The 10,928-nt window shown below is 47.2% G+C and overlaps 1 protein-coding gene across 2 annotated transcripts in view; it reads left to right on the top strand.

Annotated features, from left to right (window-relative positions):
- The window catches only part of Tubgcp3 (tubulin gamma complex associated protein 3), a 57,905-nt gene that overhangs the window by 6,557 nt on the left and 40,420 nt on the right, over positions 1–10,928 (top strand). For both annotated transcript variants that reach the window (XM_021218785.2, XM_021218787.2), the window contains exons 2-7: positions 1,807–1,914; positions 4,518–4,585; positions 5,810–5,887; positions 6,545–6,756; positions 8,223–8,395; positions 10,663–10,781. In XM_021218785.2, coding sequence (XP_021074444.1) covers positions 1,807–1,914; positions 4,518–4,585; positions 5,810–5,887; positions 6,545–6,756; positions 8,223–8,395; positions 10,663–10,781 — 758 coding nt within the window. The remainder of the gene's footprint in view (positions 1–1,806; positions 1,915–4,517; positions 4,586–5,809; positions 5,888–6,544; positions 6,757–8,222; positions 8,396–10,662; positions 10,782–10,928) is intronic.

The raw sequence follows: 10,928 nt of genomic DNA, 5'->3' as shown, positions 1-10,928 counted from the left end.
CTTTTAACTGTCATCCCCTGTAAAATCAAAATGAAAACACAGATCATATACTTCCAACATACAATAGCACAGAATATACATTATCATTCTATAGGGAGGACTGGACCAAAGCAAGACCAAGAACTAGCATGGCAAACTCCAAACTCTGCATCTCCATGTCTGCTGTCAAAAGTTCTTCAGTTCTCCAACTCCTTTCATTTAAAGCATTCAACTGCTTTCCTGGTCCAAAGTCCCAAAGTTCACATTCTGCCAATAGTCAACATGGTCAGGCCTGTCACAGCAATACCCCACTTCTGGTACCAGTTTCTGTCTTAGTCAGTATTCTTTTACTGTGGAACAAGGCACCATGACTATGGCGACTTTTATAAAGGAAAGCATTTAATTGGGGTTTGCTTACAGTTTTAAAGGTTTAATTCATTATCATTATGCCCAGCTCCCTTTCTCTACTCTTAATAGGGAATGAGATACCCACAGTGGTGACAGGCAGGCAGAAGTGGGAGAAGGAGCTGAGAATTCTACATCTGGATCTGTTGGCATCAGGAAGAGCAACAGCCACTTCCTGCTTGGGCTTCTGAAACCAACAAGGTCAAACCTCCTAATCCCTGTCAGTTAGCACTACTCCCTAGTGACCAAGCATTCAGGTATATAAGCCTATGGGGGCATTTCTGTTCAGACTGCCATGGAGGGCAACATGAGACTTTGGGACAAAGAGAAGAACGGTATAGGTTAAAGAGATACCTTGTGTGTCAACTTGGCAAGAGGTGAAATTGTGGTGATTAGGTTTTTGGTTTTTCGAGACAGGGTTTCTCTGTATAACCCTGGTGTAGACCAGGCGGGCCTCAAACTCAGAAATCCGCCTACCTCTGCCAGTGGTGATTAGTTTTACTTATCATCTTGACTCAATGTAGAATCACCTGAAAAGTCAGTTTCAATGAGAGATTGTCTAGGTTGGCCTATGGGAACGTACTTAGGGAATTATCTTGATTTGTAGGAAGTCCTGCCTACTGTGGGTGTCACCATTCCCAGTACAGAGTATCATGGCTTTATTAAGAGTAGAGAAAGGGAACTGGGCATACAGTTTTAAATTCATTGCTTTCTTGACTGGATGTAATGTCACCAGTTCAAGTCCCTGGCCCTTGACTTCCTTGCAGTGATGGACTGAAACTTAGACTTGTGAGTCAGATAAACATATTCTCCTTTGAGTTGCTTTTGTTAGTGTATTTATCAAGGCAACCAGAAAGAAGGGCAGTCCCACCCCCTTCCCCTTCCTGACCCTGCAGACGTTGGGTTTCCAGTTTGATAGTCTTTGAGTCAGTGCCACATGCCCATCTGGTCTCTAGCTTTTCTCTCTGGCTTCACATCTGCCTTGGTAAGGGTATGTCCTTATTTAAACTGCTTTATTCTTAGTGTGTGTGCGCGCACGTGCGTGTGCATGTTTTAAAAGGAAGCAGAGACAAACCTATGTCGTGACTCTTCTGTACACAAGTTGTGCCTCTTTCCTCCTGGAGCTGAGGGCCACTCAAAGGCTCTTTACTAGGTCTCCTTTCTAAGTCCCATGCCTCGTCTGTGACTTCAGTCACTCCTTTTAAAACGACTATGGTTCCAGTTTGGCTTTCCTCTGGATTCTTCCATATCTCTGCTGTCTTTCACAAACTTTATAGAACTCTTCTGCTCAAGCCATTGGTTTCATATGGCTTTTCTACTCTCTGAGTTAAGGCTGGGGAAGGAGGTTTGCTCCTTTGATCTGTGTACTCTGGTGATGAAAGCTGTCCGGTTATAACTTGCACCCTTCTGCTCACCTTCCAGCCGATGTCGCCCAGCAGTTCCAGTTTGCTGTGAGAGTCATTGGCAGCAACTTCGCTCCAACTGTTGAACGAGATGAATTTCTAGTAGCCGAAAAAATCAAGAAAGAACGTATGTATTTTTCTTAACTATTACACGTAGGATTATGAAACTTGTGAAAACTTATTTCTACATGACATGTGTGTGTTTGTATGTCTATATGTATTTGTGCATGCATATATGTGCATATGTGTGTCTATGTATATGTGGTCATGTATATGTGTACATACATATGTATATGTAATACATATACATATGTATGTATATGTGTCTGTGTTTATGTATCTACACATTTATGCATGTATATATCTATATACACATGTTTGCATGCATGCCCATATATGTATGTGCTATGAGTGCTGTTCTCAAGTATGTTTTAATAATAGATACTATTAAAAGTAAGGACAGTTTAATTTTTTAATTTTTTCTTGGCGTTCTAATTATTAAAACATAGTGAAGGTTTATTTTAAACTCATAACTCTAATTTAGTTTTCCAATACAAAAGATAAAAGGACTCATTGTCGCTTCTTGCCTCTGATCTGCAGTATCTAATGTAACAGTTAACCGTGCTCAGAGGCATTGCTGCCTTTTTCATTGTCACCGTCAGACCTGCAGCGCTTAAGAGCTGTGTGAGCATCTTACTTCTGAGATGGCACTTCAGGCTCTCTTAAGCGGTAGCCCCTGGAGAAGAAGGTTCTCCTCCACGCATAGCACTTGGTTTGGGTTGGTCAAAGTCGGCCCTGCCGCTCCTCTCAGCTTCTGGAGTGCTTTGTGGAGTCTAGGCTGAGTGACAGGCAGTCCTCAGCAGTCTGTGGGAAAGCTGTCCTGGTCCTGGGTTTGTGGGTGTGATCATGCTGAAATCAGGGCCTTTCAGTGGGACTTAAACCCTGCGGTGGATAGTAGCCGCTTCTCTTACTGGGGCCTACTCTTAAGCTTCCCAGATGGAGGGGGCTTTGATTTCCGTTCTAAATTTTTGCCAGTTTGGCCATAGAACTCCTAGGAAGTCACTCTGCATGACATAGTATCCTGCCCTGAGCTGTTGCATTAGGAATTGAATTGCATGGGCCAGTGATCTGCGTGGATGTTATCTTTCAGAGCTTAATACAGAGTCAGGGAGTGGAGGCTATGGCCCCACAATGACTGGATCGAGTGCCTTTGCCTATTGAAGCCTTAAGCAGTGTGACTCTAAGTCCCCAGCAGCTGGAGTGGCAGCCTGCGGTGGTCCTCTTTGTCAGTTGCTTTACTGTGTGGTTTTAAGTTACCCGCAATCAACTACGGTTGGCAAGCAGTGGTGGGAATACACCCCAGACATAGATGATGCATAGACTGTCAAGGCCTACCATCCCAAGGAGTGCATGTGTTGAAGTCTCATACCACCCCACTGCTTCCTGCCTGGCCGAGGAGCCATCTCTGTTCGGCATGCCCATGCTCTGTGTGCTGCCTGCCACCGTGTCCCACGGGCCACCTTCTCTGTCACCAGAGCCAGGGCTGTGCTTCTCATGGCCAGGCTGCCTGCAGACTGCCATCCTTCTACCTCGGCTCCTCAGATGCTAGGAATGCATGCATGTGGGCTGCCTTGTCTTTCTTAGTGGCCCCAAGGCAGAAGGATACTGACCCCTGTAAATCAGGTATGCTAAAGCAAATCAGAGTGCTTCCTGCAACTCAAAGATTGGGGTTTGGTATTGGTGGAGGTTACAGGCACCCCCACCCCCGGCCCTTAGGCCCTATCTCACTGGTTAAATAAGTAGAAGAATAACAGTGGGTATCTAGCCTGTTACTAAATATTGAAGCTTACTTTCCTTTCCTGCCTGTCAAGTTTCTTATGGAAATCTGAATTCTTTTCATGAGCTCTAAGCTGCTTACACTCTAGATTACTACCAAGAACCTCACTATTTGGTGTCATATAAACATAATTTCCTTTGTGAATTTGATTTCATGGCCTCCTGGTAAGCTTATTGCCAGTGTGTGTCATAATGAAGTCATTACTATAGAGTTTCAAGTAAGTCACGTAATAATCAAGAATGATAAATGGACAATAAAAATAATATTGAAAATAAAATTAATAATGATATTAATGGATTGACATTTAGTTTTAAACAGTGATTATTTTATCCTGAAACAATTTGGAATACTTCTGCACATCTTGGCAAAAATGTTAGAATGTGACTTTTGTTGGGGATGAGTGGATAAGGTCTCATCCCTGTGTAACCTTGACCGGTCAGTAAAGATGGCCTTGAACTTACAAAGATCCACCTACCTCTGCCTTCTGAGTGCTAGGGTTAAAAGGGTACTCTGCCACACCTGGCTAGAATGTGGCTAAGTCAGATGAACTGCCATGTTTGCTGATCCTGTAAATCTGTAATTTCCTGGATAGCTTCACTCTCCATCCCTCCCTCCAAGTACCTGGTGTCAGTATTGACGGGGGTTTGCACACGTTGGATCCGTATGTGAAGACAGTCTTTATCCTAGCAGAAGAGTCTTCATGCTTTATGATGTCAGAGAAGCAAGGCGAGCTGACCAAACTGATATTGCTAAAAGTCTCCTTGCCCCGTTCTTTGCATTCTTGGGCTCAGGATTCTTTTCCACATGTCCCAGTCTGTTAGTGCAGATGCAGTGACTCTCCTAACTGTGTGTGCAGCTAATAGGTTTAATTAATTCCTTTTCTAAACTTCCAGTTATTCGACAAAGGAGAGAAGCGGACGCCGCACTGTTTTCAGAGCTCCATAGGAAGCTTCATTCGCAGGTACAGTAAGGTCTTCTGGGAGTCTGTGAGTGGAGAGCAGCTCCAGGGTGCTTGGATGCCCTTGGGTGCTGTCCTTTAAAACGCCCTGTGACCACTAATGGCTTTTAATTGTGCAGAGTGCTTCTACTAGAGAGGCTCAGTATTGGAAGGGTTAGTTGGGCTTCCTGTTAAACTCCTGATGTGTGTCCTGGACTCTCAAGTCTGCATTGCAATTCCTCGATGGCATTGCCAAGAGTAGGTGTGCTGGTGGGTGTGCAGACCTGGCCCCGCCAGAGCAGAAGTCCCCGTGGCTGATGCAGCTATCTCTGAGTGTCTTATCATGATCATGATAACTAAAGGGAGATATCTTCCCGAGCTAATATTTTGATAAAGATTTGTCAGCTCCTGTCAAAGATATACTCGTGCCACGAGGTAGATTTTTGTGGTTTCCGACCACGAGGAACTGAGTCCACCCAGCATTCTCCCTGCTCTGCAGAGAGGGTAAGGGCCTGGATTACTGTTTGCACAGCAGGTGCTGTCAGGCCAGGGCTGTGGAGACTGAGCTGGTGTTCTTCCAGGCCTTGCCTCTGCGCCCTGAAAATGAGCTCCGTGCTTGCCGAGAGCTTTGATTCCTCAGTGCACCTTCGTGTACTTCCTCACTGGGGAGGAGCACTTCTCCATCTTGGCAAGTGCTTAGGAATTCTTCCAGGGAATGTACTGCAGTATCGCTTTTGCTTGTCTTCAGTCTCTCTCCATCTGGGAATGACTTCTGCACTTGAGATGTGACACAGGAGTTTAGTGTGCTATAAGTAGGCAGCTGCTTGGCTTTGCTGGGGTCATGGAGATAGTTTTATGCCCCATAGCCTGTTGTGTGTGTTGCTGTGGCCGCTGGATGGAGATGCCTGTGGGAGATTGAAATTTAAGAAGGCTGTTTTCTAACAGTTTGTTTGAAACTCTGTTTATTCCTATGCTTGCTTGCCTGCTCCCCCNCCCTGTTTTTTTTTTTTTTTTAGACAGTCTTTAACTGTTTAACCCAGGCCGTGCTGAAGCTCACTGTGTGGCCCAGCTTGGCCTTTCTGCTCTGGTCTCCCCAGTTCTGGGATTACAGGCATAAGCCACCTCAGCTGGCTCCTAAACATTGTTATAATGGTGGCCGGCCTCCTACAGCTACCGCACAGAACAAACGTAGTTGAATTTTTCATACTGGAAATGAGGCTCTTGTAATACTATTTTTTATCTAAACAGGGAGTTTTGAAAAATAAATGGTCAATCCTCTACCTCCTGCTGAACCTTAGTGAGGATCCTCGCAAGCAAGCCGGCAAGGTGGGTGAGCAAGCCCAGGGTGGCCTGTGGGGTGGCTGGACTGAGTTCCATAGGAAGGAGAACAGTGAGAGAAAAGCACAAGACCCACCAAAGCCTGGAAGCCACGCCATTTTTTTTCCAACGGGAGCTTCCAGCAGATGGGTTTCAGAATTGTTGTCCTGATGTAGCAGTGTGCATTGAGCAGCCCAAGTTCAAAGAGTTGACACTGCAATTAGGAGCATCAGCCTGGAGGGTCTACAGTTCTTGAGCTGGGAGCATCTGTCACTGTCATACCACAGACTTCCTGCTGTGAATCCCTTACAGGATTTATCAGAGCCTCTGGCACCTCCCTGCTGTGGGGTATAGTATAATAGAAAGTTCTACAGATGTTTGACTGGCAAGAAGCTGAGAAGTGTGGATGGAGGATTTGTTCCAACCTCCTTATTATGTAGCAGTAATAGACTTATCATAAACTTGTATTTTATGTTGGGATTTAGAGAGTGCCTGATACTGTCAATTATGACATTTCAGAAACATTTTCATTGACTTGTTTGAATTAGTGTGAAATTCAAATCCAGTTGGAGACATAGCTTGGGAATAGGAATATAAAAGTCTCGTGGGTTTGGGCAGGCGCCGTGCAGTTTCTTACCTATGTGTCTACAATGTGCTTCATTTCAGGTAACCAGCTATGCTTCCTTATTTGCACAAGCGTTACCAAGAGACGCTCACTCGACGCCTTACTACTATGCCAGGCCTCAGACCCTCCCGCTGAACTACCAGGACCGCAGCACACAGGCACAGAGCTCTGGCAGCCTGGGCAGCAGCGGCATCAGCAGCATCGGCATGTGTGGCCTTAGTGGCCCCACGCCAGTGCAGCCTTTCCTTCCCGGGTAACTTGAGCTCACACACGCACACGCACTCATGCACACGCATACACACGTGCGGACGAGATAGAACCACAGGAACCAGAAGCAGCTAGGGGCTTATGTGCTTCCCACCCATGCTGCCAGGGTGCGGGTATGGCTCAGTGTTGTAGGTCTGTTCTCAGGGTTTTAGCAAGCTGTTCTGTTGGACTCAGAATTTTAAGAAGTAGCAGGGAAAATCCTCCTTAGGTTGTTGTTTTCAGACTCTCGGTCAGTGCTGTGAGCAGAGAGGATGGCAGCTCAGTGAGCCAGGGTGAGCCTCTTGACATCGTCATTCCCGGTGACCACAGTGGAACGGGATTGAGCTGGACGGTTTTCCAGAGGAGCGTTGGTCAGAGAGTCGGCATTAGAAGCTTGGTGCTTTGCACGTGAGCACGCTGGAATCCCATATCACTGCGTTCTAAGCTTTCGCGGACAGTACTGAGGGTGGACCGTGTGTGCCACACACAGATCGCTCTGTGGCGAGCCAACACATACAGCTGACCCAAGGACCATATTTGGCTGCAAGGGTCTCTTCTGCGACCTTAGAATTTAGAGTGCTTATTGCTGTCATGAAAAGTTGTATAGACAATTTTGAGCAGAATTAGGCTCTTATTTTACATTTACATTTTTTTTCAGATACACAGTATTCCTAAATGCTATTGCTAAGCCTGTGCCCACAGAGGGTAGTATAGGACTGGACTGGTAGTTCTTCTCATATGGAGGGTAGGGCCCAATGGGAGTGGGAGGGTGGTCCTCCTCATATGAAGGGTCCCCAGAGCACTGTGCCCAGACCCCTAGGATAGTGGGTGCAGAGCACTGTGCCCAGACCCCTAGGATAGTGGGTGCAGGTCAGTGCATGCGGCTGTTTCAGTTCTGAGAAGCAGGAGTTTTGTTACAGTTGTCACTGGACGTAAACGTCAGGCTCTTAGATTTTCAGAGCCACTGATATGTATTCTCTGAGTTCCTTTTGCCTTGCATTTTTTATATTAGTATACTTTTCAAATGGATTAAACTGCAGTCTAGTATGCACATGAGGTAGGGTGGGGGCTGGTGACCACAGATGGGACAGGGCCCAGGTGCTGAGACCTGTGAACTCAGAACATGTTGAATGAATGAAAGGCCATGATCTTGGACTTAAACTAGAGTAGGATTTCAAGCTGCTTCTGTATAGGCATGATGCATCTCTGTGTGTAGAGAACTCAGGTAGAGAGTGTGGATGTTGGCCGAGACGTCCAGTTGGGAGTAGGTCTGAAAACGGTCGGTGTCCAGGGACAGTGCAGGGACCTAGAATGGACTGTTATGGGGCCATGTGGTTCTGGAGAGCCTTGTATCAGCTCTATAAAGTAATGTAGTTAGTCTAATAACATAAGGATAATTCCTAAGTACGTTCTGTCTCTGGTGGGCAGTCTGCTTATTTGAAGCCACAAATGTTTCTTTCTTACTTTCTCTAGACAGTCTCATCAAGCTCCAGGCGTGGGTGACGGCCTTCGACAGCAGTTGGGGCCTCGTCTGGCATGGACTCTGACTGGAAATCAGCCTTCTTCTCAAACCCCTACCTCCAGGGGTTTCCCAAATGCTCTTTCTCGGAACCCGACGAGATCAAGGAGAGAAGGGGATCCAGGTGGTAAGATGTGGTTTGTCATTTAGAAGCCAGCACCTCATCTGTAGCTATTCCTTAGTGTTCATGGGATGAAGCCCGGGTCCCTGCTGGGGCCAGGCGCCTTGCGAGGTCACTTCACGTCGGCCGCTGGAGTCTGGTTGGTCTCTTCCTTCTCTGTTGCACTCGGCCTCCTTGTCCCAGTCCCCTCCCAATCTCAGCCTGTCATCCCTCCTGGGAAACCACACAGATCGTCAGCAAGGTTACTCGTGTCCAAGTCCAACCTCTATAGAAGGTGGTGTCTTAGTTAGGGTTTCTATTCCTGTACAAACATCATGACCAAGAAGCAAGATGGGGAGGAAAGGGTTTATTCAGCTTACACTTCCACATTACTGTTCATCACCAAAGGATGTCAGGACTGGAACTCAAGCAGGTCAGGAAGCAGGAGCTGATGCAGAGCCATGGAGGGATGTTACGTACTGACTTGCTTCCTCTGGCTTGCTCAGCTTGCTTTCTTATAGAACCGAGGACTACCAGCCCAGGGATGGCACCACCCACAAGGGGCCTTTCCCCCTTGATCACTAATTGAGAAAATGCCTTACAGCTGGATCTCACGGAGGCACGTCCCAGACTGAAGCTCCTTTCTCTGTGATAACTCCAGCTGTGTCAAGTTGACACAAAACCAGGCAGTACAGGTGGTGACCATCTTGTTTGTGGTGCTAGTATTAGCAGTGTCTGCTCTGTGAAGGAAACTCATCAACGATCTCTGTGGTGTGAGATGAAGACCTCTAAGGGCTTTATAATTGCTTTAGGTTGTCAGGGAGTCGTGAGTGTCTTTCTCGAGTATGTCACATGTAGCAGTGTTTGGCAGGTTGCTAGTACTGAGTTACTTCTACTTAGAAATGGGCTGTGCCGATCCTGAGACTGTGGCGGCTGCTGCTGCTGCTCAAGGGCAGCCAAGGGGCCAGTGCCATTGGTAGTTCAAGGGATATGAAAGACTTTGTCCATGCAGCTGTCTCCAAGGAGAACACTCTCAACCATGTTATCCTGCCATGTGTAAGGGTGCGTACTCAGGGTCAAGCATGCTGGTGTGTGGAGCAAGCCAGGGCACTGTCCTCAGCCTTCAGGCCTGTGTCTCCCGTAGAGAGTTATAGACAGGTTAAAAGTAAATGGGTGTCTCTAGCTGCATATGTAGCAGAAGATGGCCTAGTCGGCTATCATTGGGAAGAGAGGCCCCTTGGTCTTGCAAACTTTATATGACCCAGCACAGGGGAATGCCAGGGCCAAGAAGTGGGAGTGGGTGGGTAGGGGAGCAGGGGTGGGGGGAGGGTATAGGGAACTTTCGGGATAGCATTTGAAATGTAAATAAAGAAAATATCTAATAAAAAATGGGAAAAAAAAAGTAAATGGGTGGATGTTGTATGGTTGTGAAACCAACCACAGGGGGTAGAGCCTCTGTAGAATAGACTGCATATAGTGAGATGTAGGCGGGCCTTCTGAACAGGGAAGGTCTACTCTCGAGGAGAGCTCAGTGAGTTTGGTGTGAGTGCTAGGACAGCCTACGCCTGCCCCTGCCAGGGTGGGCAGGGGAAGGAGAGCAGAGGAGCCCCTGCCAGGGTGGACAGGGGGAGGAGAGCAGAGGAGCCCCTGCCAGGGTGGACAGGGGAAGGAATCCTTGATAGCTGGGAATGGGCAGGGCTGCCACGTGAGGTGGACGGACACTGTTCACCTGATGGGTGGCTGCAGCCTTCCTCCCCACAGCATGAAGGATGTGCCCGAGCTGCATGCTCTGCCGTGCATGAGGGCTGACTACTCCTGACCGTCTCTGGCTTCTCTCAGCATCCTGGGTTCTGGGTGTTCTGCCTCCTTGCCCTCATTTTTGCCTAATACCCTAAGTTTATTGTGGTATTGTTCAGAAGGACTGGGGAAGCTGATGTCTTTTCTGAGCTATGATCCCATTTCTTGTGTTAGGAGGATTCTGTTCCAGTTCTCACTGTGTAGCAAGCTGGCATTACACAACCCCCCTACTGTGCACTCCCTCTGGTTCATTTATGGTGTTGTCTGTCTGATGGTCACAGGATAGCTTGTCCTCAGAGGCCTTCAGGGGAACCCTGTAGGAGCACCACCCCTCTCAGAAAGCCTTTTTGTCTGACATTTCTTTTGCTTCTTGAACTCACTTCTGAGTTGATCTATGTGGTCTGGGAGCATATATGTAGCATGCAGCTAATTAGTTATGCAACTCACTTCTTGTGGAGTGTGCACCTTATATTATTGTCTTACAAATCTTGTTGCAGGCACATTGGAAGTTACTGAAGCTGCTCTTGTGAGAGACATTCTCTACGTATTCCAGGGCATTGATGGCAAAAACATCAAAATGAGCAGCACTGAAAACTGTTACAAAGTGGAAGCAAAGGTATGTTAACAGAGCCTGCTACGGCATAGGAATGCTACCAGAGCCTGCTGCAGCGTAGATATGCCATCAGAGCCTGCTGCAGCGTAGGTATGCCATCAGAGCCTGCTGCAGCGTAGGTATGCCATCAGAGCCTGCTGCAGCGTAGGT

The sequence above is a fragment of the Mus pahari genome, chromosome 19 (assembly GCF_900095145.1).
Source record: "Mus pahari chromosome 19, PAHARI_EIJ_v1.1, whole genome shotgun sequence".
Classification (NCBI taxonomy): Eukaryota; Metazoa; Chordata; class Mammalia; order Rodentia; family Muridae; genus Mus; species Mus pahari.
Note: the sequence above shows the minus strand (reverse complement) of the source record. Positions and strands in the feature narration are given on the sequence as shown.